The sequence below is a fragment of a genome, unplaced genomic scaffold (assembly GCF_019419815.1).
Source record: "Pyrus x bretschneideri cultivar Hongxiangsu unplaced genomic scaffold, Pyrus_bretschneideri_v1 Contig9, whole genome shotgun sequence".
NCBI classification, from domain to species: domain Eukaryota; kingdom Viridiplantae; phylum Streptophyta; class Magnoliopsida; order Rosales; family Rosaceae; genus Pyrus; species Pyrus x bretschneideri.
In genome coordinates this window covers 335,165-352,017 of record NW_025999831.1, presented here as the reverse complement: position 1 = coordinate 352,017, position 16,853 = coordinate 335,165, and the positions used below count along the sequence as shown (strand labels likewise).

At 34.1% G+C, this 16,853-nt stretch overlaps 1 protein-coding gene and 1 long non-coding RNA gene across 2 annotated transcripts; both read right to left on the bottom strand.

Annotated features, from left to right (window-relative positions):
- Positions 1 to 7,023: 7,023 nt before the first annotated feature.
- Positions 7,024 to 9,694, bottom strand: LOC125473569. Its single transcript, XR_007255422.1, has 3 exons — positions 9,456 to 9,694; positions 9,278 to 9,374; positions 7,024 to 7,236 (listed from the first exon to the last, which is right to left on the bottom strand). It is a non-coding gene; the product is annotated as an uncharacterized LOC125473569 (long non-coding RNA).
- Positions 9,695 to 9,994: 300 nt separating this feature from the next.
- On the bottom strand, positions 9,995 to 11,414 carry LOC103944346 (peroxidase 57). The gene is made up of 2 exons (XM_009354785.3): positions 11,148 to 11,414; positions 9,995 to 10,916 (listed from the first exon to the last, which is right to left on the bottom strand). The coding sequence occupies exons 1-2, from the start codon at positions 11,346 to 11,348 to the stop codon at positions 10,149 to 10,151; spliced, it is 969 nt and encodes a 322-aa protein (XP_009353060.2). The 5' UTR covers positions 11,349 to 11,414; the 3' UTR covers positions 9,995 to 10,148.
- Between the last annotated feature and the right edge of the window lie 5,439 nt (positions 11,415 to 16,853).

Here is a 16,853-nt window from a genome sequence, read left to right as displayed (position 1 = left end):
TAATTTTTTTTAATTTAAAAAAGATCTTAATTATTGACACTTAAAAATAGTCATTGTACTATAAATGTAACACAAATATCGTCTCACGTGCAAATTCTTTGATTCCTCTTAATATATAGAATAATGTAGAATATCACTTGTAAATATGACACAAATATATAATAACCCTAGGATTACTTATATGATTTGAGTAGTTCAACCAAAATTTAGATACGCTCAAAAGGGTCGACCTTGATCGTCTGGTACTGTAAAAAGAGAGGAAAATATAAGAAAAATAGACTTAACCACTCACATCTCGTATCCCAACTTTTCTAAATAGAGAACTCCAATTACAATAGAAAATGATCTTTTGCAAGAAACCCTAAGTCTGATAAACACAAACTTGGGAGTTAGACACGAACTCCTCCACTAGTTGCACACATTCATTGAGGATCGAGCTAAATAGATACAATACAAGCCTTCATCAAATTGTTCACCGACCCCAAAACGGAGGCAACCTTTCAAAATTCTTTAAAGAGAACAACGTGATCAATGTAAATCAAGAAGGAGAAAGCAAGAACTCAGAGGAAGAAGAAGATTGAGAAGTCGAGAAAAAGCAAAGAGAAGCTGAAGTGCTTTTTGTATTACTTTTCTCAACGGGAAAGTTATTACAACGAGTATTTATACAAGAACCTCAACAGTGCACATTCTACAAACTCTAACTAACTCTCTAATCTTTTGAGAAGTGGCATAATCTCAGCTATACATTATATCTATCAATCAACTCTTCTCCATTGATCTCTGAATGTTATATTTCAATGGGATGGCCTCTTCGTCGTATATGCATGCATCCAATTCACCAAAAGAAAGTACAAAGCTTTTACATCCTTCCACTCAGCTCCACAAAGGTTTTATTTGTTTATGTGAAATTTATACCGTCAATATTTCTTTATCATCGGTTGAAGATGGTTCTACCGAAATGTGCTTAAATTTGTGACAATGATAGCACTCTTCTAGTATATGTGGCTCGTTGATTTTTATCTTGTATTAGAGCCCCTCGATTGGTCTTGATATTCGGTACTCCTACTTGAGGTGGCGAAGGATTTTGCCTTATGTTCAGCTTCCATCATTTATCAATCAAGAGTTGCCATAGAGCACGCGCATTGATGAAAGGTTTATGCATTGAACAGTAAATTTGACGTTCTTAAGAAACAATGGAAATCAATAAAATAGTAGTCCCATATAATTGTGAGTATTTCCCCTTGTTCTTGTAGGGTTGATGCTCTCGAGACCACCTTTTAATTAGACCATATTTGTAGATCACGTGACATTACGATTGATGGTTGAATTTCTTCTTTATATGATTAATGATGATATCCAACTATCAATTGTCACATAATATAATTTTAAAAAATATGATCTAAAAAAAGATCTCCCTAGCATATTCCTTCTTGAATTGTATTGATGTTGATAATAATAATCATCCAAGATAGTAGAAATATTCACTGATACGTTTCCCACAAAGACAAAGAGACATGGTTTATGGTTATAGTTCTACTGTTCATTACATAAAATAGTTGTGTGAACTATAGGGGTATTAAGTTAATTAGTCATATAATGAAGCTTTAAGAGAGTGATTGAGCACAAATTGAGGTAAGAGACACGGGTCTCAAATAATCAATTCAGGTTCATGCTAGGGTGTTCGACTATAGAGACAATCTATCTCTTTATGGAGATCAATGGAACGATGCAGAGATATGCAAAAGGCTTTGCAAATGGTGTTTATAGATTTGAAAAAAGTGTATGTTAAGGTCCCAAGAGAAATTCTTTGGAGGATTCTAGAGAAGAAAGAAGTATGTGTAACATATATCTAAGTAATTAATAAAGGATATGGAGCAAGGACTGTAGTAAGAACTCATGAAGGACAAACTGAAAGTTAATCATAGGTTGCACCAAGGCTCAACTTTAAGTCTTTACCTTTTTGTATTGGTAATAGATGAGTTAACGAGATATATTCAAGATGATATTTCTTGGTGTATGTTTTTCGCAGATGATATAATGTTGATAGATGAAACATAGGAGGGAGTAAATGCGAAGCTTAACCTTTGGTGGGAAAGGTTGGTATCTAAAGGTCTTCGCTTAAGTAGGTTAAAGACAAAGTATATGGAATGCAAGTTCAGTGGAAATGTGGGTCAAAATGAGATAGAGGTGAGGATTGAAGGTCATGAAATACAAAAGAGTGAGCCCTTTCATTATTTTGGGTCTATGTTGAAAAATAAGAGAGAATTGGATGGAGATCTCGACTATAGAATACAAGTTGGATGAATGAAGTGTAATAGTGCATTAGGTGTGTTGTGCGGCAAACGTACGTTACTAAAACTCAATGAAATCTTTTTATAGGATGGCAATAAGGCCCGCAATGCTCTATGGCATGGAATGTTGGCGGTCAAGCATCAAACGTGCAAAATATGAGCATAGTAGAGATGAGAACGCTTCGTTGGATGTGTAGGCACATGAGAAATGACAAGATTAAGAACGAGGATATCCGATGTAAAGTAAGGGATACCGTAATTGAAGATAAGATGAGAGAAAAATAGTTAAGGTGGTTTGGACATGTGAATTGAAGACCTATAAATGTTTTGGTTAGAAGAAGCAATTATGAGACAGAAGCTTAAGGCAAAAAAGGTATAGGAAGTTCTAGGAAGACTTGAAAGAGAATTTAAGAAAATACACAGACTACGAGGAGCTAACGGAAGACTGAGTGCAAAACCAAGCATATTGTCATTTTATAATTCATAGTCAACATCGCTTATTGAGATAAGATTTTATTATTGCTGTTGCATACAATATGTAAAGAGCACTGTGCAGTATAAAAGCTTCAATTCCTAGTCAATGATAACATTATCACGATAGCAATAATAATGTTAGGGAATGTATAGTGAATAAAGATGAATAAAACATAATACCCAGGCTAAATAAATATTCAATCAAAGAAATGATAAGTGATTCGAAATAGTGAAAGGAAAAATTCATCATTTATTAGGAGAAGTTTAAAAGAAAATTCGTGTGAGTATCAAACTTGACCAATCTCGAAATTAACAAGCATTGCTTAACTTCATACTTTTAAAGACCTATTGAAGAATTCGTGTAGAGGTACCTTTATTGAAGTACAAGAGTTTTTCTCCAACCAGGATGCCGGTCATAACAGTACATGTGTCAACATTAGAATAAAGCTCATAGAGTCTTACATCAACCGCAGCGGAAGCCAGAGACTCTTCTCAACTATAAAAGAAGACCTTTCTCCTACAATTAATCCCGAATGTTGTTATTGTACTTAAACTTATCATTAGGACTCACTAATGATGATTATGTTAGAACTATATGTTGTGTAAACTCTTCAATATTAATGAGAACTCCTATACCCTCGTGGACATAGCCTAACTTAGGGTGAATTACGTACATCTTGTGTTTGCTTCCCCATTTTTATCTCCTTACATAGTATCTTCACTAGGTGATCGAAACAACCTTGAAAAGGCCATAAACTTGACACTTTACGTTGTTTCAAAGTCTTACTGATTTGTGCATCAACAATTCATTAGCTCGATAAATATAGAAGAGAGAGTAAAAGTCTATGTAGAAATAATATGCCATTGTATTGTATACGTACTATATACGAACAAGGTTTGCATGGGAAAATAGCCAAAAGAAAAGGTCAAATTAGTAAAACAAAAGGGATGATGATTGTGAGAGGTGTGCAGTTTGAAAGATGGACAAGAAAACTAAGGTCTGAGAGAGCAGGAGCAAGTGCATGTGACTGAGAAGGGAAGCAACGCAAGCTGGAAAGCTGTAGAAGAAGAAGCCATTAAAGAAAATAGGATGAGAGGGAGGAACAGGCCAAATGGATGGTCAAAAAACGGTGGCAATAATTTATTCTGTGACGTTAGACAAACCTAGCAGAGTTTAAATCTTTTTATTTATTTTACATTAAACGAGAGGAGGGTATGAGGCCGTAAAGGTTGGCTTAAAAATCGAGCACTTTTGGTTTATCTTTGTTGCAATATAATATTAGGGTTTTGAGAACAAAACATGAACCGACTCTGTTTTTCAGACGCGGTTTTGTGTCTGTGCTGGCTTTTATGCGTTTTTCTAACTTTTTGTTTTCCAGGATCTGCATGCACTCTGCACTCTGCAGGTTATATGGTGGTTGCTTCATGACTAAGGTTTATTGCTGCAATGTATGAATATTATGGTGCTGTCCATTTTAAATTTCACACTTCCTGATATCCCTTTATTTCTAGATTTCCTGATATACAATAAGGGAGGCTGCTTTAATCATTATTTTTAGTTTGATGTCACTGCCTTTTATCATTATATGTTTCTTGATTAAGTGTAAGATGCATGTATTTGACTAGTTTGTAACTTTAAAAAACCAAGAGCTACACACGATATTGTTTGCCAAAACATAAACTACTAACAATGATAATTGTACAAAGAAAGGGATCAGTTAATATTATTTTTGAAAGGAAGAAAGGCATGATATTTTGGGGATCTAGCTGTTTTCTGAGAACGTGTTTGATATACAATGCTTGGGGATCTAGCTAGTTTTTCAGAAAGGAAGAAAGGCGTAAATAATATTTGATAAGAAAACAAAACAAAAAGTAGCTACTCATCATGAAACACTTACAGTTACTTTCTGCGTGCATTACTGCAACTTACATAGTTATATCATCGAATTAAAGATTATATACGAGGAGTATCAGACGTCTCATTTTGCACTTAAGTTTGAATTCTTTATTTGTAATCTTTTGAAAGGACCATATTTTACTTTAATGTCATACGGATTATGAGCAGAAATTCAAATTCGAGTGTGTAAAGAGAGCATATTTGTAGTACCAATATAGATACATCCATGTTTGTCTGCGCATCATAATTTAGATTAACTTAGGATAGACTATCACTTAATTATGATGATAGAAAGAAAGAAAATTGTTTGAGCGGCATAGTTCGATATTTTTTTTCATTTGTTACAGTGAAATCCTGAATCTAACCTACTCCCATCAATTATCACACACCCTCACCGCTAGGATAATCCAAGTGGCTTAGTTCGACATTTAGTTGAACATTGAAATACACATGATGATATTGATACCATTATGCACAAATTTTTATTCATATCTTTTTAATAGTAGATATGAAGCACTTTTTCCTTAACAATAGTATAAATGCTTAGGAGGAAGTTAAATAAAAGAAGTACTATAGCGATGATGTTATAGATATAACTGAAATATTCAGCATAACGTGACATCACGTGTATTCCGAGTTCGGAGTTCTATTAATTATTCTACTAAAAGAAGAAAAAAAATTTAATGTCTAAATGGTCATCCAGCTCTTGCTTTAACCAGCAAAGGTCGTTGTAAGCTAGTTGGTTAAGAGTACTACTGGACTCAATGTCTCAAGTTTGATTTTTTTTTTCTTTATTGCTCGTATATATAAAAATTAGGATTCATCAAGGAACACGAGAACATCTTTTCATATATATCAATCAAATTGGAAGAAAATGTATAACTAAATTTTTTGGTGTAATATAAGATCGATCACGTGTATTTCGAGTTTAGAGTTTTATTTATTACTCTACTAAAGTAGAAAGAAGAAGTTAGAACCCCAAATGGTCATACACTTTCTACTTTAATCAATTATGAATTTGTACTTCAGTTAGTATTTTGGTCACTCGAAGGCTGACGTTTGATTCCCTTTTCCATATATAGCTTTATAAATAAAAAATAAAATATCTACTTCAACTAGGAACACTAGAACTTCTTATATGACTTGTCGCAAAAATTTTAGTTTATGAGAAAGTGTCTTCTTTGAAAACATGAATATAATTAATTAAAAATTTTGGACGTTACTAATTTAATTTACTGGATTTGATAACTAGTTCGACAAACTAACGATGTAGGGATGCATATTTTTTTGTGTTACATGAGATATCTATTAAAATGTTTGACAAAAAAAAAAAATAATAATAAAAGAAGATATCTATTAAAATGAAGGTGTCCAACCCAAAAGATCTTTTAAGCCTTCCAAGCAAGATTTCTATCTTCAACATGAGATGTCTTATCACGCCTCTTCATGTATGGTGTTTTTATGTCTATACTTATGCATAATTTTTATTAGCTAACGTAGAAGTATGTGAGACTATTGGACATACTAACAAAAATTTTTTGGCAATGATATAACATGTTATGATGTGAGTATCTAACATAAAACCAATTGACACATATTGATAGCCTCAAGATTTTGACGTCTTTAAACACAAGACTTCCACCTACAATATGAAAAACTCAAAACATGATTTGTCTTCTAAGGTCACATGACTAACATTTTTAAAGGGAAAGGTTATTGCTGTTTATGTTGAGGCACATATTAACCTTAAGGGTTGGTGATGCTGGAGCTTTGGCACACTACCAAAAAAATCAACAAATTAAGGCCACGAATATAGCCCCACCCCATTTTGTGCCACAAACACTGTTGATTTTTCTTGTAACTGCAGTTAAATTACCCTAATTTTATGTCATTACGCTCAATTTGTCATTTCGAATGCAAAATATTACACTGAAAGCTCAAATCCAAAACCCTAATTTTTAATATATTTGGATGGATTTTTTTTTTTTTTGGATAAACTTTGGATGGGTCTTTTGAGGAAGAATTTTTATCAAATGTGTGTAAACCGAATATATCGCAAAAACTTTATTAAACTGGGACCGAAAGCGCCTAGTTTTGATAGTTTGGTACAAATACACACGTTCACTTTGTCTAATATTCAGTTCATTCAACGGTGAGCATGCAAAACTGGAAAAACTCAAAGGATGTGCCCTAAAAGCAGAACCAGATGCTGGTAGTGGTCGTTGTCTCTTGGAATACCTTTTCTACAATCTTAGCCGTAGAATTTATCCCAAAATAAAATAAAAAAAAAAAAAAAAAAAAAAAAGGATAAACGGTGTTTTCTACACTATATAAAGAAATTAATGAGAAAGAAGAAAGAAAAACTGAAGCCTACAAGTAAGTTTATTAAATAATTATGTTGCATGGGATTGGGAGTTTGGCAGGGTTCCATTTCTGTCAAGTTTACAAGGTTTTCTCGGCTCTCGGAATTTAGCTAGAAATGGAAAACTGCCAATTTCAGTAACAGCACGAGGAATCTTCACTGTGCTTGTGGGTACCTTTATCGTTCCAAGTACTGTAGCTTTAGTAGTCGCACTGTCAATAGTGAGAAATTAATTTTTAATTGTTACTCATTAAAATCAAATATTGTCACTATAATAATCAATATTAACGAAATAAAGATCAAATATCGATAACATATTAAAGTTGATTACTTTAACAATTGAGATCGGAAATGATGATGATTTTGAACTTTTTCTTTTCTTTTTTTGCTAGAATAGTGTGCTGATTGTGAGATCATCTCCCATTGTATAGGCAAACATGTTTTGATGAACCAGTTAGGCATAAATTAGCTAACATGGTATAGGTAATTGAGTTGGCATTGCTGCGTGCTGCCTACTTCACTAAGAGTACGCAAAACGGGTGATGACAAAAAGAAAGATAAAAGTGACTGTTAAAGATGAAAAATATCAAAACATATTTGCCCACTTGGTTTTGCATTGTTCATTTAGAAGGGCAAACCTTTTTTCATGAAGTAATTAAACCTACTTTGGTTGCCTATGTATTGTTCATTTAGAAAGATAATTTTGCTATAACCCGGTGGGGGTTGTGGGGGAGAAAGGAATTAGGCTCAAATTAGTTTTCAATGATGGCCCTCTAGGTCATGTTAGTCCAACAGCCCTGGAAGCTAAAAAGGAAAAAGCCCAATATACGTCTTGACCTAAACGCTTGGATGATATAGTCTCAAATTTGGATAATTTTATTGTACTCATAAGATTTATTTGGATATTTTTGTTGCACACTAGAACAAATGAATTCTGAAAGAAAGCGTGTTTACGCAACTTGAACCATTTTTTTTCTGAGACGAAATGGTGGCACCTTGAAGGTTCTTTCTTCCTCCTTTTGCTTGACACCTTTCCGTCATCTTTCTTAGCCAACTCACATTTATTTTAAGCCAGAACTCACATGTTTGAGACTTCAATTAGAAATTTGATTTTCGGTTTTGAAACTTGAGAATTTGATTTGCAATATGAATGAGACGACTTAAGATCGATTATTGATGATATTCAAATGAATATTAAAAAATTGAACAACACTTATTATGAAATTTGTACGTCGAAGACACTTTTTTTGCATAGGGCTCGGTTGGTCAATAAGGCCGGTCCGTTGATTTGAAGGGCCTGTGCGGGAAAATAAGTTGAGGCCCTTCTTCTATAAAAAAAAATAAAAATAACACCTAATTTTGAAGAACACAAAGAACAAAAATCTATGGCCTTTCAAATTTTCAATGCTCAAAACAAGCACGAATACATTATTTTCTTTTAAAACCCAAAGCATAAAGAAATGAAAGCTTTTTTTTTTCTTTTTTTATTTTTTTTATTTTTATAAGGGCTAGAGGCTAGAGCATGAGGAAAGAGAAAATTTGCATTTCTTTGCACAGGTTTGCTGGTTTTTCTAGAGAGATTTTTCAGTGTGAACGTTACACGGAATAGTACATCATGTGTTACTATATAAATGGTAGGATATGTGTGTTAAAAAATTAATAACTTAAAAAATAAAATTTTTCATCATTTACATAAAAACACGTGATGTACTATCCGAATTCCTATCACAAGGCAATGGTCTAAGTCAAAATCAACGTTGACCGGTCAAAGTCAAAGTCAACGCTGAACGTTGACTAGGTCAAAGTTAGATCGGGTCAAAGTCAACGGATACGAGGGCAAGGGTTTTGGGTTGGACCGGGTTGGGCCTAAAAGGTTTGGGTCCAATAGGGTTTAGGGTTTAAAGGGTATTGTGCTTGAAAGCCCGGTCCAACTAAAAGGGTTTTGGTTTTGAAAATAAAAATAAACAAAAATTTAATAAAAGGAAACTGGGTTGGGTTTTCAAGGGTTTGGGCTTAGTGATCCGGCCCAAAGGCCTGAGTTTGGATTTCAGACTTGGGCTTGGGAAATTGGGTTGGGCCTTAGGTTAATGGGTCGGTTTGACCCATTTTCAAGCCAAGGTTTTGGCCGGTTTCTGGGCAAACTTAAAACGCCCATAACTTCTTCGATACTCAACAAAATTGGGTGATTCAAAAAGGAAAGTTGTAGTACTCAGCGAGATGAAGAGATTGATACCTCGCAGAAGAGATTGATACTTTGCACATCAGCCAACTCGCCGTGGTTTGGCCGGAAATTTCCTCGGAAGGGATGGTGCTCGCTGGAAAATTTGGAAAAACTACTCCGAGCCATTTTCTGCGATTCACACATACACACCACTTAAAACAACCTTCGATCTAACCCTAAAACACAAGCCAAGGGTTTCTAGAAGCTTACCAACGTAAAAAAAACACGAAACATGTCAGAGAAGTGATGAACAGTCATGAAGGTTTGCTTGAGTTTTCCCGAGGTTCATATGTCCAGTGGTGTTGGTTTGGGGTTATTGCTTATGTGAGTGACAAACTTGAGAAAGAGGGAGAGATCACAGAGGGAGAGAGAGGTCCGGGGGTCACACGAGAGAAAGAAAGAGAGAAGAAGAGGAGGGAGAGAAAGATGAGGTTACAGGAAGAGAAGAGCGGAGAGAGAGAGTTATAAAAAATCAGAGAAAGAAAGAAAAGAGGAAAGGAACCGGGGGACAAATCAGGGGTGGGCCATCCTTGGGCACACCATTTAAGACCTATAAACCATTTTTAAAGGAAAAATATCCCCAAATTTAGTAAAAATACAAAAATACCATTTTTGCTCTGTAAATTCCGAGACGGGTTGTTACATAGTTAGTGATAAAACTTAGAGTTGGTTAATTTGTTGAGTTTGTTGTAATAGGTGGCAAGTTAGTTAGAAGGTTAGAGTTATGTGAGAGAGTGAAGAGTTGTATATAAACAACAATGGTGTAACTTTATTATTCATTCAATGAAATTCAGATTTTCTAACACCATGCACAACGACTTAGTAAGACTTATTTCTTCAGATTCTCCACAGCAAAGAATACTGAAACTAATTAACAATTAATTAGAGCCCTCTTAACATAATTTAGTTCTTTGACTTGGCAGGATTAAAAGCCCTACAGTTTTTCCTAATTTCACCCGCATTTCCAACCAGAACATGGAGACTCCCCATCTTTAACATAGCAGTTGCAAAGCTCTGACTGAACCTCACGCCGTTTGATGCAAATCCAGAAACAATACCAGCCGTAGATGTATCCGAAGCAAGCTCTTGGTCAATCTGCAACACACCTCTTTTAAAAAGAATCTGGTTGTAGAACTGGTTATCAAAAGTGGAAGATGTGTTTTGGTCCAAAAATGTAGTGGGGTTGTTACTAGCTGCACAAAGTGTGCTCAACTTTGAAACCAAAGCTGGATCCATTGACGGATCAGGAGATCCTGACCCTTGAAAATTTGAAAGCCTATCTTGGAAAAAATTACAGTGGGCAAAACCAACCGTGTGTGCACCCAATAGGGTCACCATGTCATTTAGGGTCATCCCTTTGACAGTGAAAGATCGCAATGCCTGAGATACTGAAAATGATGGACCAGGCAAGTTAACGTCGTCAGGGTTTGATACGAGCCCGTCACGGCGTCCTGTTGGAGCAGCATAGTTTGGCCCTCCTGCAAGAACCACTGAATCCCGGGTTGCTAGGGTTACAATATCAGCACAGGATACAGTTGAAGGGCATGCAGCCTCTAGGCTTTTCTTGATCTCGTCAATAAGCTCGTATCCTCGTACAGTCAAGTTTGGCCCTGCCGATTTTTCAGATGACTTATTTTTGGTTGAATCTATAAGTATGGATGCATCACAACCCTGCAATATGTATAAAAGTGCATTGGTTAATTGTTGATGAAACGAGATATTGACTGATATCGAGTATCAATCTACATTCGAACACATAATAAAAATTGTATTACACTTACATTTTGATCCTGACTGTTAATTAATAAAATATCACCTAAATTAAGAAGAAAAATAATTTCTCGAAGTAGAAGTACATATTAACAATAGAAAAATGTGTTTCAATGTAAGAATGTAGCTTACCCGAACAAAGCAGTCATGGAAATGCATGCGAAGCAAGGCCCCAGTGATAGATGAATCAGTTGCAAACCGTTTCTGCACAAGTTGACGTATGATTGATTCAGCTCGGGGGCAGGTAGCAGTATAGAAATTAACCCTAAGGTCAGCCACTACAAAAGGAAGAAGAAAGAAAAGTGCTAGGATCGAAGTCTTAATGATCTTCATCTCAAATGTTTGTCTCTCTCTCTCTCTCTCTCTCTCTCTCTCTCTCTCTCCAAAATTAGTAATCTAAAGGAGAACAATGATAAGGATCTGATGTTGATGAGGAGTATTAGTTTATGAAAACATTAGGGAATGTACAGGAATATTTATAGAGGAAAAAATACGAGTGATGAACTGGGATCATTAGCTGGAGTGCGTGAAAGATCAAAGGGTTGAGGTATACAAAAGTAAGAGAACAAGGTTTTTGAAGAATAATTTGGATGCATGCAAAATGGATATGCCCATAGAAAATTATTTCTGCATATGTTGAAAGCAGCACAATTTTCCGGACAAGGACAAACATAGGTGACAAAGCTAAATATAAAATAGCAAAATTGACAGAAAGGCTACAAAAAGTGACAAAAATTATGTGTATATAGACACTATTTAGCTCTTTTACAAGTAAGAAATATTCTTTTTCACATGATGTGTTACAATTTTACTGTATATGCGTTATAATTGAAATTTATTCTCTTTATTATCGTCTAAAGATCATCTATAGCATTATTCATTCGATTCTGAAAACATTTAGTCAATTCATATAAATATAATAAATTGATGGTTCATCATAAGTATATTATTTGTTACTATAATTGTCGAACTATCCGACAAATATAGATAGGTAAACAGTCTTCAAAATAAATGAACTTTTCTATAGACGATCTTTGATAATCATAAAAAGAATGAACGATTTTAATTCTATATTGTGTATGCACAATGAAATGATGTCATGTCCTCACATAAATAAGGACTTAGTATAAGTGTTCCTAAGTTTTGTTCCCATCTATGTATCCAAGTTGGTATGTAAAAACAACGAGTGAGCAATTATCTCCCGTGGTTCTATAGTTCCTATCCAGGAAATTTCCCTAGTTAGAGTCCTCTCGTCTAGAAAGGATGGGCATTTGGCTTTATAGTAAGCATTGCAGAGCTTGTTTGAAATTACTTTTAAAATGAATGAAAGCATATTTAGAGAAATTTTTTTTTTGAATTCACTTGCATTTTTACTAAGGATTGATTCCAAAAACATTTTCATCAAAAGTATTTTCAAGTATTTTAAATAAAAATATTTTCAAACGTGCCCATGATTGTGGTATGACTTTATGACATTCGTTTTCTTGTTAGATAAAAACGTCCGGATCAATTTATGTGGGGTATGGAAGAAGCATGAGAGGATAATGATTATGAAAGACAAGGATGGCTGATCGTGTTGAAAACAATAATGGTGATGTTTGTTGAGACGTGACCAAAATTGATTTAGAAATGCAATATGTATAGTTTAGCAGATCGCCCTTTTTCTTGAATTTGGTCATACGAAGACGGAACAGTGAACGGCAATACTTGTTCATCGTCAGATTCATATATAAGGATTTTGAGTTTCTCAATTCTACAATGATAATGTTTGGGAAGAAGCCATTCCTCCTTCGATGTGATACAAAATGATAATCGAAGCAATTTATTTTTTGTATCATCATTTAAAAACAATTTTAAAAAATAATTCATTCAATTTGAAGATTATTTAGTTATTTATGCATTTCAAACAAATTCACGATTATGATAACAATGATGTCTACATGGTATCCAAATAAGATTAATTTTCTAAAAATAATCTGTGAATAATTAAAAGAGAATGAACCATTTCGTGTTTAATATTGTAACTTTGATCCAAAGTCATGAAGGCCTGCACGTTCTATGCAAGCGCCAAATGTGTTCCCCTGCTTTTATGGAAATAATTGTTCGAATCACAATTTTAATTTCATATATCCCACTATTAAATATTTTATATTTCTGGGTTCCATTCTCCCAGTATAAAACTTTAGAGCGCCATCAGGCCGGTGCTTTTGGATTTTACAATTTTCTATTTTTAAGTTTTTGTAACCTTCGGTATTTTGGTAAAATTAAGGCTGTAGTCAAGTAGAATATGTAAACAACAAATATTGAGTAATGTGGAACACGTATAATGATTTCACACATCAACAAATCTAATATTATAAGGATTCGAAGCTAAGGTGAGTGGCCAACTCCTTAGAGTATCTCCAATGAATTCCTAACCAGTGGGGATCCAAGATTTAACATCGGGTGGTCATAGACTCATAATCAAGGTACACTAAGGCGCTAGTTAGGCATCAAGCTAGACCTAGCGCGTGGGTTTAAATAAAGTTATTATATAACATAAAAATAAGTGTTATTTATACTTAAAAAAACTATATTTGTATTGAGAATTTCAGTTTATTATTTTAATTAGGTTTATTATTAACATGTAACATATAAAAATGTCATAATTTGTGCTTTAGTATTTTAGTGAATTTGATGGTATGAGATGAAGGTTCAAGTAACTACGAGTTCATAGTACGTTACAAAATATTTTTCGCAGATCATATGAACTTATATATTGTGATTTTTATAAGAAATAACAGTGTCAAACATATGGTATAAATGGTTGAGTAATACACCATCTCAAATAAATGCTAGGTGGCACAACCTGATTGGAATTTTTTTAAATAAAAAAAGAAAAAGAAAAATGGGGAGTTGATACGTGGGAAATTGAGAGAGAATGTTTTTCTTCTTTGTTGAAACCAAGGTCCAAGAATAGCAGAGCCGTGGTGATATTTCTTCTTGGTTTAGAGCTAATGGTGCACAACATCTGCCCAACCATCATGGTCTTCTCTCTTCCACCACTTGCGCAGACCATTGAGTGGTTCTCGGATGTCTTCATAGGCTCTTCTTTGAACTTTTGATTGGTCTTGGGATCACTTGGTCCATACATGCATCCGCTTTTGTTCCTAAGTAAAAATTAAAGATTATCTAGAAATTATCATTTTCCATTGCACTATTTAACATGCTCATATGATTGCTAAGAGCATCTCCAGTAGAGTCTTTAAATAGAAACAACCACCGTATAACATGAGTATAAAACAAATATAGGAACAAAACGAATCTCTAATGGGTCGGAAAGTGAGTCTCTAAAGTACAGATACTCACCGGATAGATAGTGTATGTTCTCACATATAGAAACTGTGTATGAACAATCTTGAGTGGAAAACGGGGCCTACAATCTTAATTGAAGCTCTTAATATTTTTAATACTTTTAATTTTAATGTTTTTAATTAGTTAAAAAAAATGGTTAACATAAAAAAAAATGTGCACCTTGAGTGAAAAATGGAGCCCACAATCTTGATTAAAGATTTTAATGCTTTTAATGATTTTAACTAATTAAAAAATATTAACATAAACAAAAAATATGCACGTAATCAAATTATCATATAAAATCATAAAAACTTCAAATTTGTGGATTCTATTGTAAGGACTCCCTTTATTCACTATTAGATGCAATATTCTTTGGGAATTGTTATTAGTACTACAAAAATCTTATTTGACACTCCAAGTTTTCCATAATTAGAAAGAAAAATACACTTGTGAGGAGTGTAGAATGAGATTTTTGGAGTGCTAATAACAATTTTTTATTCTTTTAGGTACAGAAACATTCTCTTTAAGTTCCTAAATGAATACTTAAAAGTGGTGGTGGGAGTCCCTAAATAGGGACTTCCATTAGGATGCTTTAAATACTCTAAATCTGAGTGAGAAAGGAGCTCCTAACATTATATACAATTTTTGATAATTTTATTCATAAAGTACTCTATTCCTCTTAATTGGCTGGAGTATAATATTTTTAGAGAGCTCCTAAAATAGCTTTCTAGCATTTTTAGCTAAAATTCAACTAAAAAAATAAAGAGCATGATTGGAAATGCTCTTATTAATTGTTACGAGGTTTATTAATTTTCTGATGTTAAGACATTTTTTCCAATCCTCACATATTACCCCTCCCACTGATATTCACCACACTAATCATCTACTTGGTACCACCAAACTATCGAATTGATCGAGAGGTATTGCGTCATTGACACGGTGCTAGTAACTTCATCAATCAAATTTACCTCACTAGATTGGATGGGTGTTGCCACCAGACCAATGCCCAAAACCATACGTCGAAGGATCATTTGTACATTCAACGCTTTTTTTATTGGAGACTCTTGTGACACCTTTGCCTCTAGGATGAGTGATTAGATTATCACTATCATAATTCATTGACATGATACCATGTTAGAATTACGAATATTATTTTTACTGATTGATGAATGAATTTAAGATGAAATACAAGGCTATATAATTTACTCGTGCAAGACAAGTAACCTCCACGGTAAGAGGAAAATATTATTGATTAGAAAGAAAGAAAAAAAAAAAAAAAACAGAAGGCGGGACAAAAATTGAACTCCATTAAAAAAAAAAAAAACTAAAAAGGATTAAAAACATGAGTTGTTAGGGGAAAAAAATCATTCATCACAAAGGGGAGACAAACTTGTGGCTCGAGACCAATAAACTTGACTGAATAAACAGAAGAATCTCTAAGAGATGAGTATCATGCCAAACAACTGAAGACGAAAGCAGTTCTAGCCTAAATCAACATTGGGTCGGCAGAAGTTGTCATGCTCTGATCTCGAGATACACCAGGATCGACACGTGGTAGCTGGAAGTAGAGATATAATAAAACATAGAGTCAGCTAAGACTCATACATAATAATCAAAGAATCAACGGAAACGAAATTACAATAAAAGTAACTAACTCTACTCTGTACTGCAGTGCAAACACTAGCTACACCTCTTGAAATCCTCTTTCTTTGACCGCTACTTGTACTCTGCAAGAAGCAGTCCTACACTCTGGAAATCGTGCATTGAACAAAGTAAAAATCCGGGATAAGCTGCGAAGCTCATATGATGTATTAAGGAAATATTATTATAATTGTATTATGCCTTTTCTAGCCTAGGTGAAATCCCACAGATCAGGGAAAAGTTATAAAAGTTATATGCCTTTCCTAGCCTAGGCCAATCCCACAAACTAGGGATCACGGCTTGCATGCCATAAATTGTAGATATGTATTAATTGTAAAGTGCTGTATATAATCTCTGTATGAGGAATAGTTAGGGAATCGAAGAAATTCATTCAAAACCATTGCACCTTCTATTTTCTTTACACGATGCGTTGGTTCTGGTAGGCTATAGCAATATAGCTAACATTCCTAACACTATTAAGCAAGTTCTAGTATCTGAAGATTCTGAACCGGTTATAGAAGAGAAGCCATGAATTATGACTGAAACCGGATAAAATTCAGTTCAGATAAACAGAAACTTGTAAGCCAATTGACTTGCATGCTATTATCTTGCAACCATTTTTCTATCCTGATAGAGTCATTAATATTGTTCCACGGAAACATAACAACTCATACAAATTTAACTTTACCGAAATGTTGCCTAAAGTTCAAGATTAATCGAGGAATCAATGAAGCAGACAGGTAAGCAAGAGGGTTTTCTTCTGCTGTATATATATTTACAATGAGCAAACAAAAAGAGAACATATATATAGCTCAGCTCAACAACCTTTATACAATCGCAGTATCTAAACTTTCGTAAAATTGC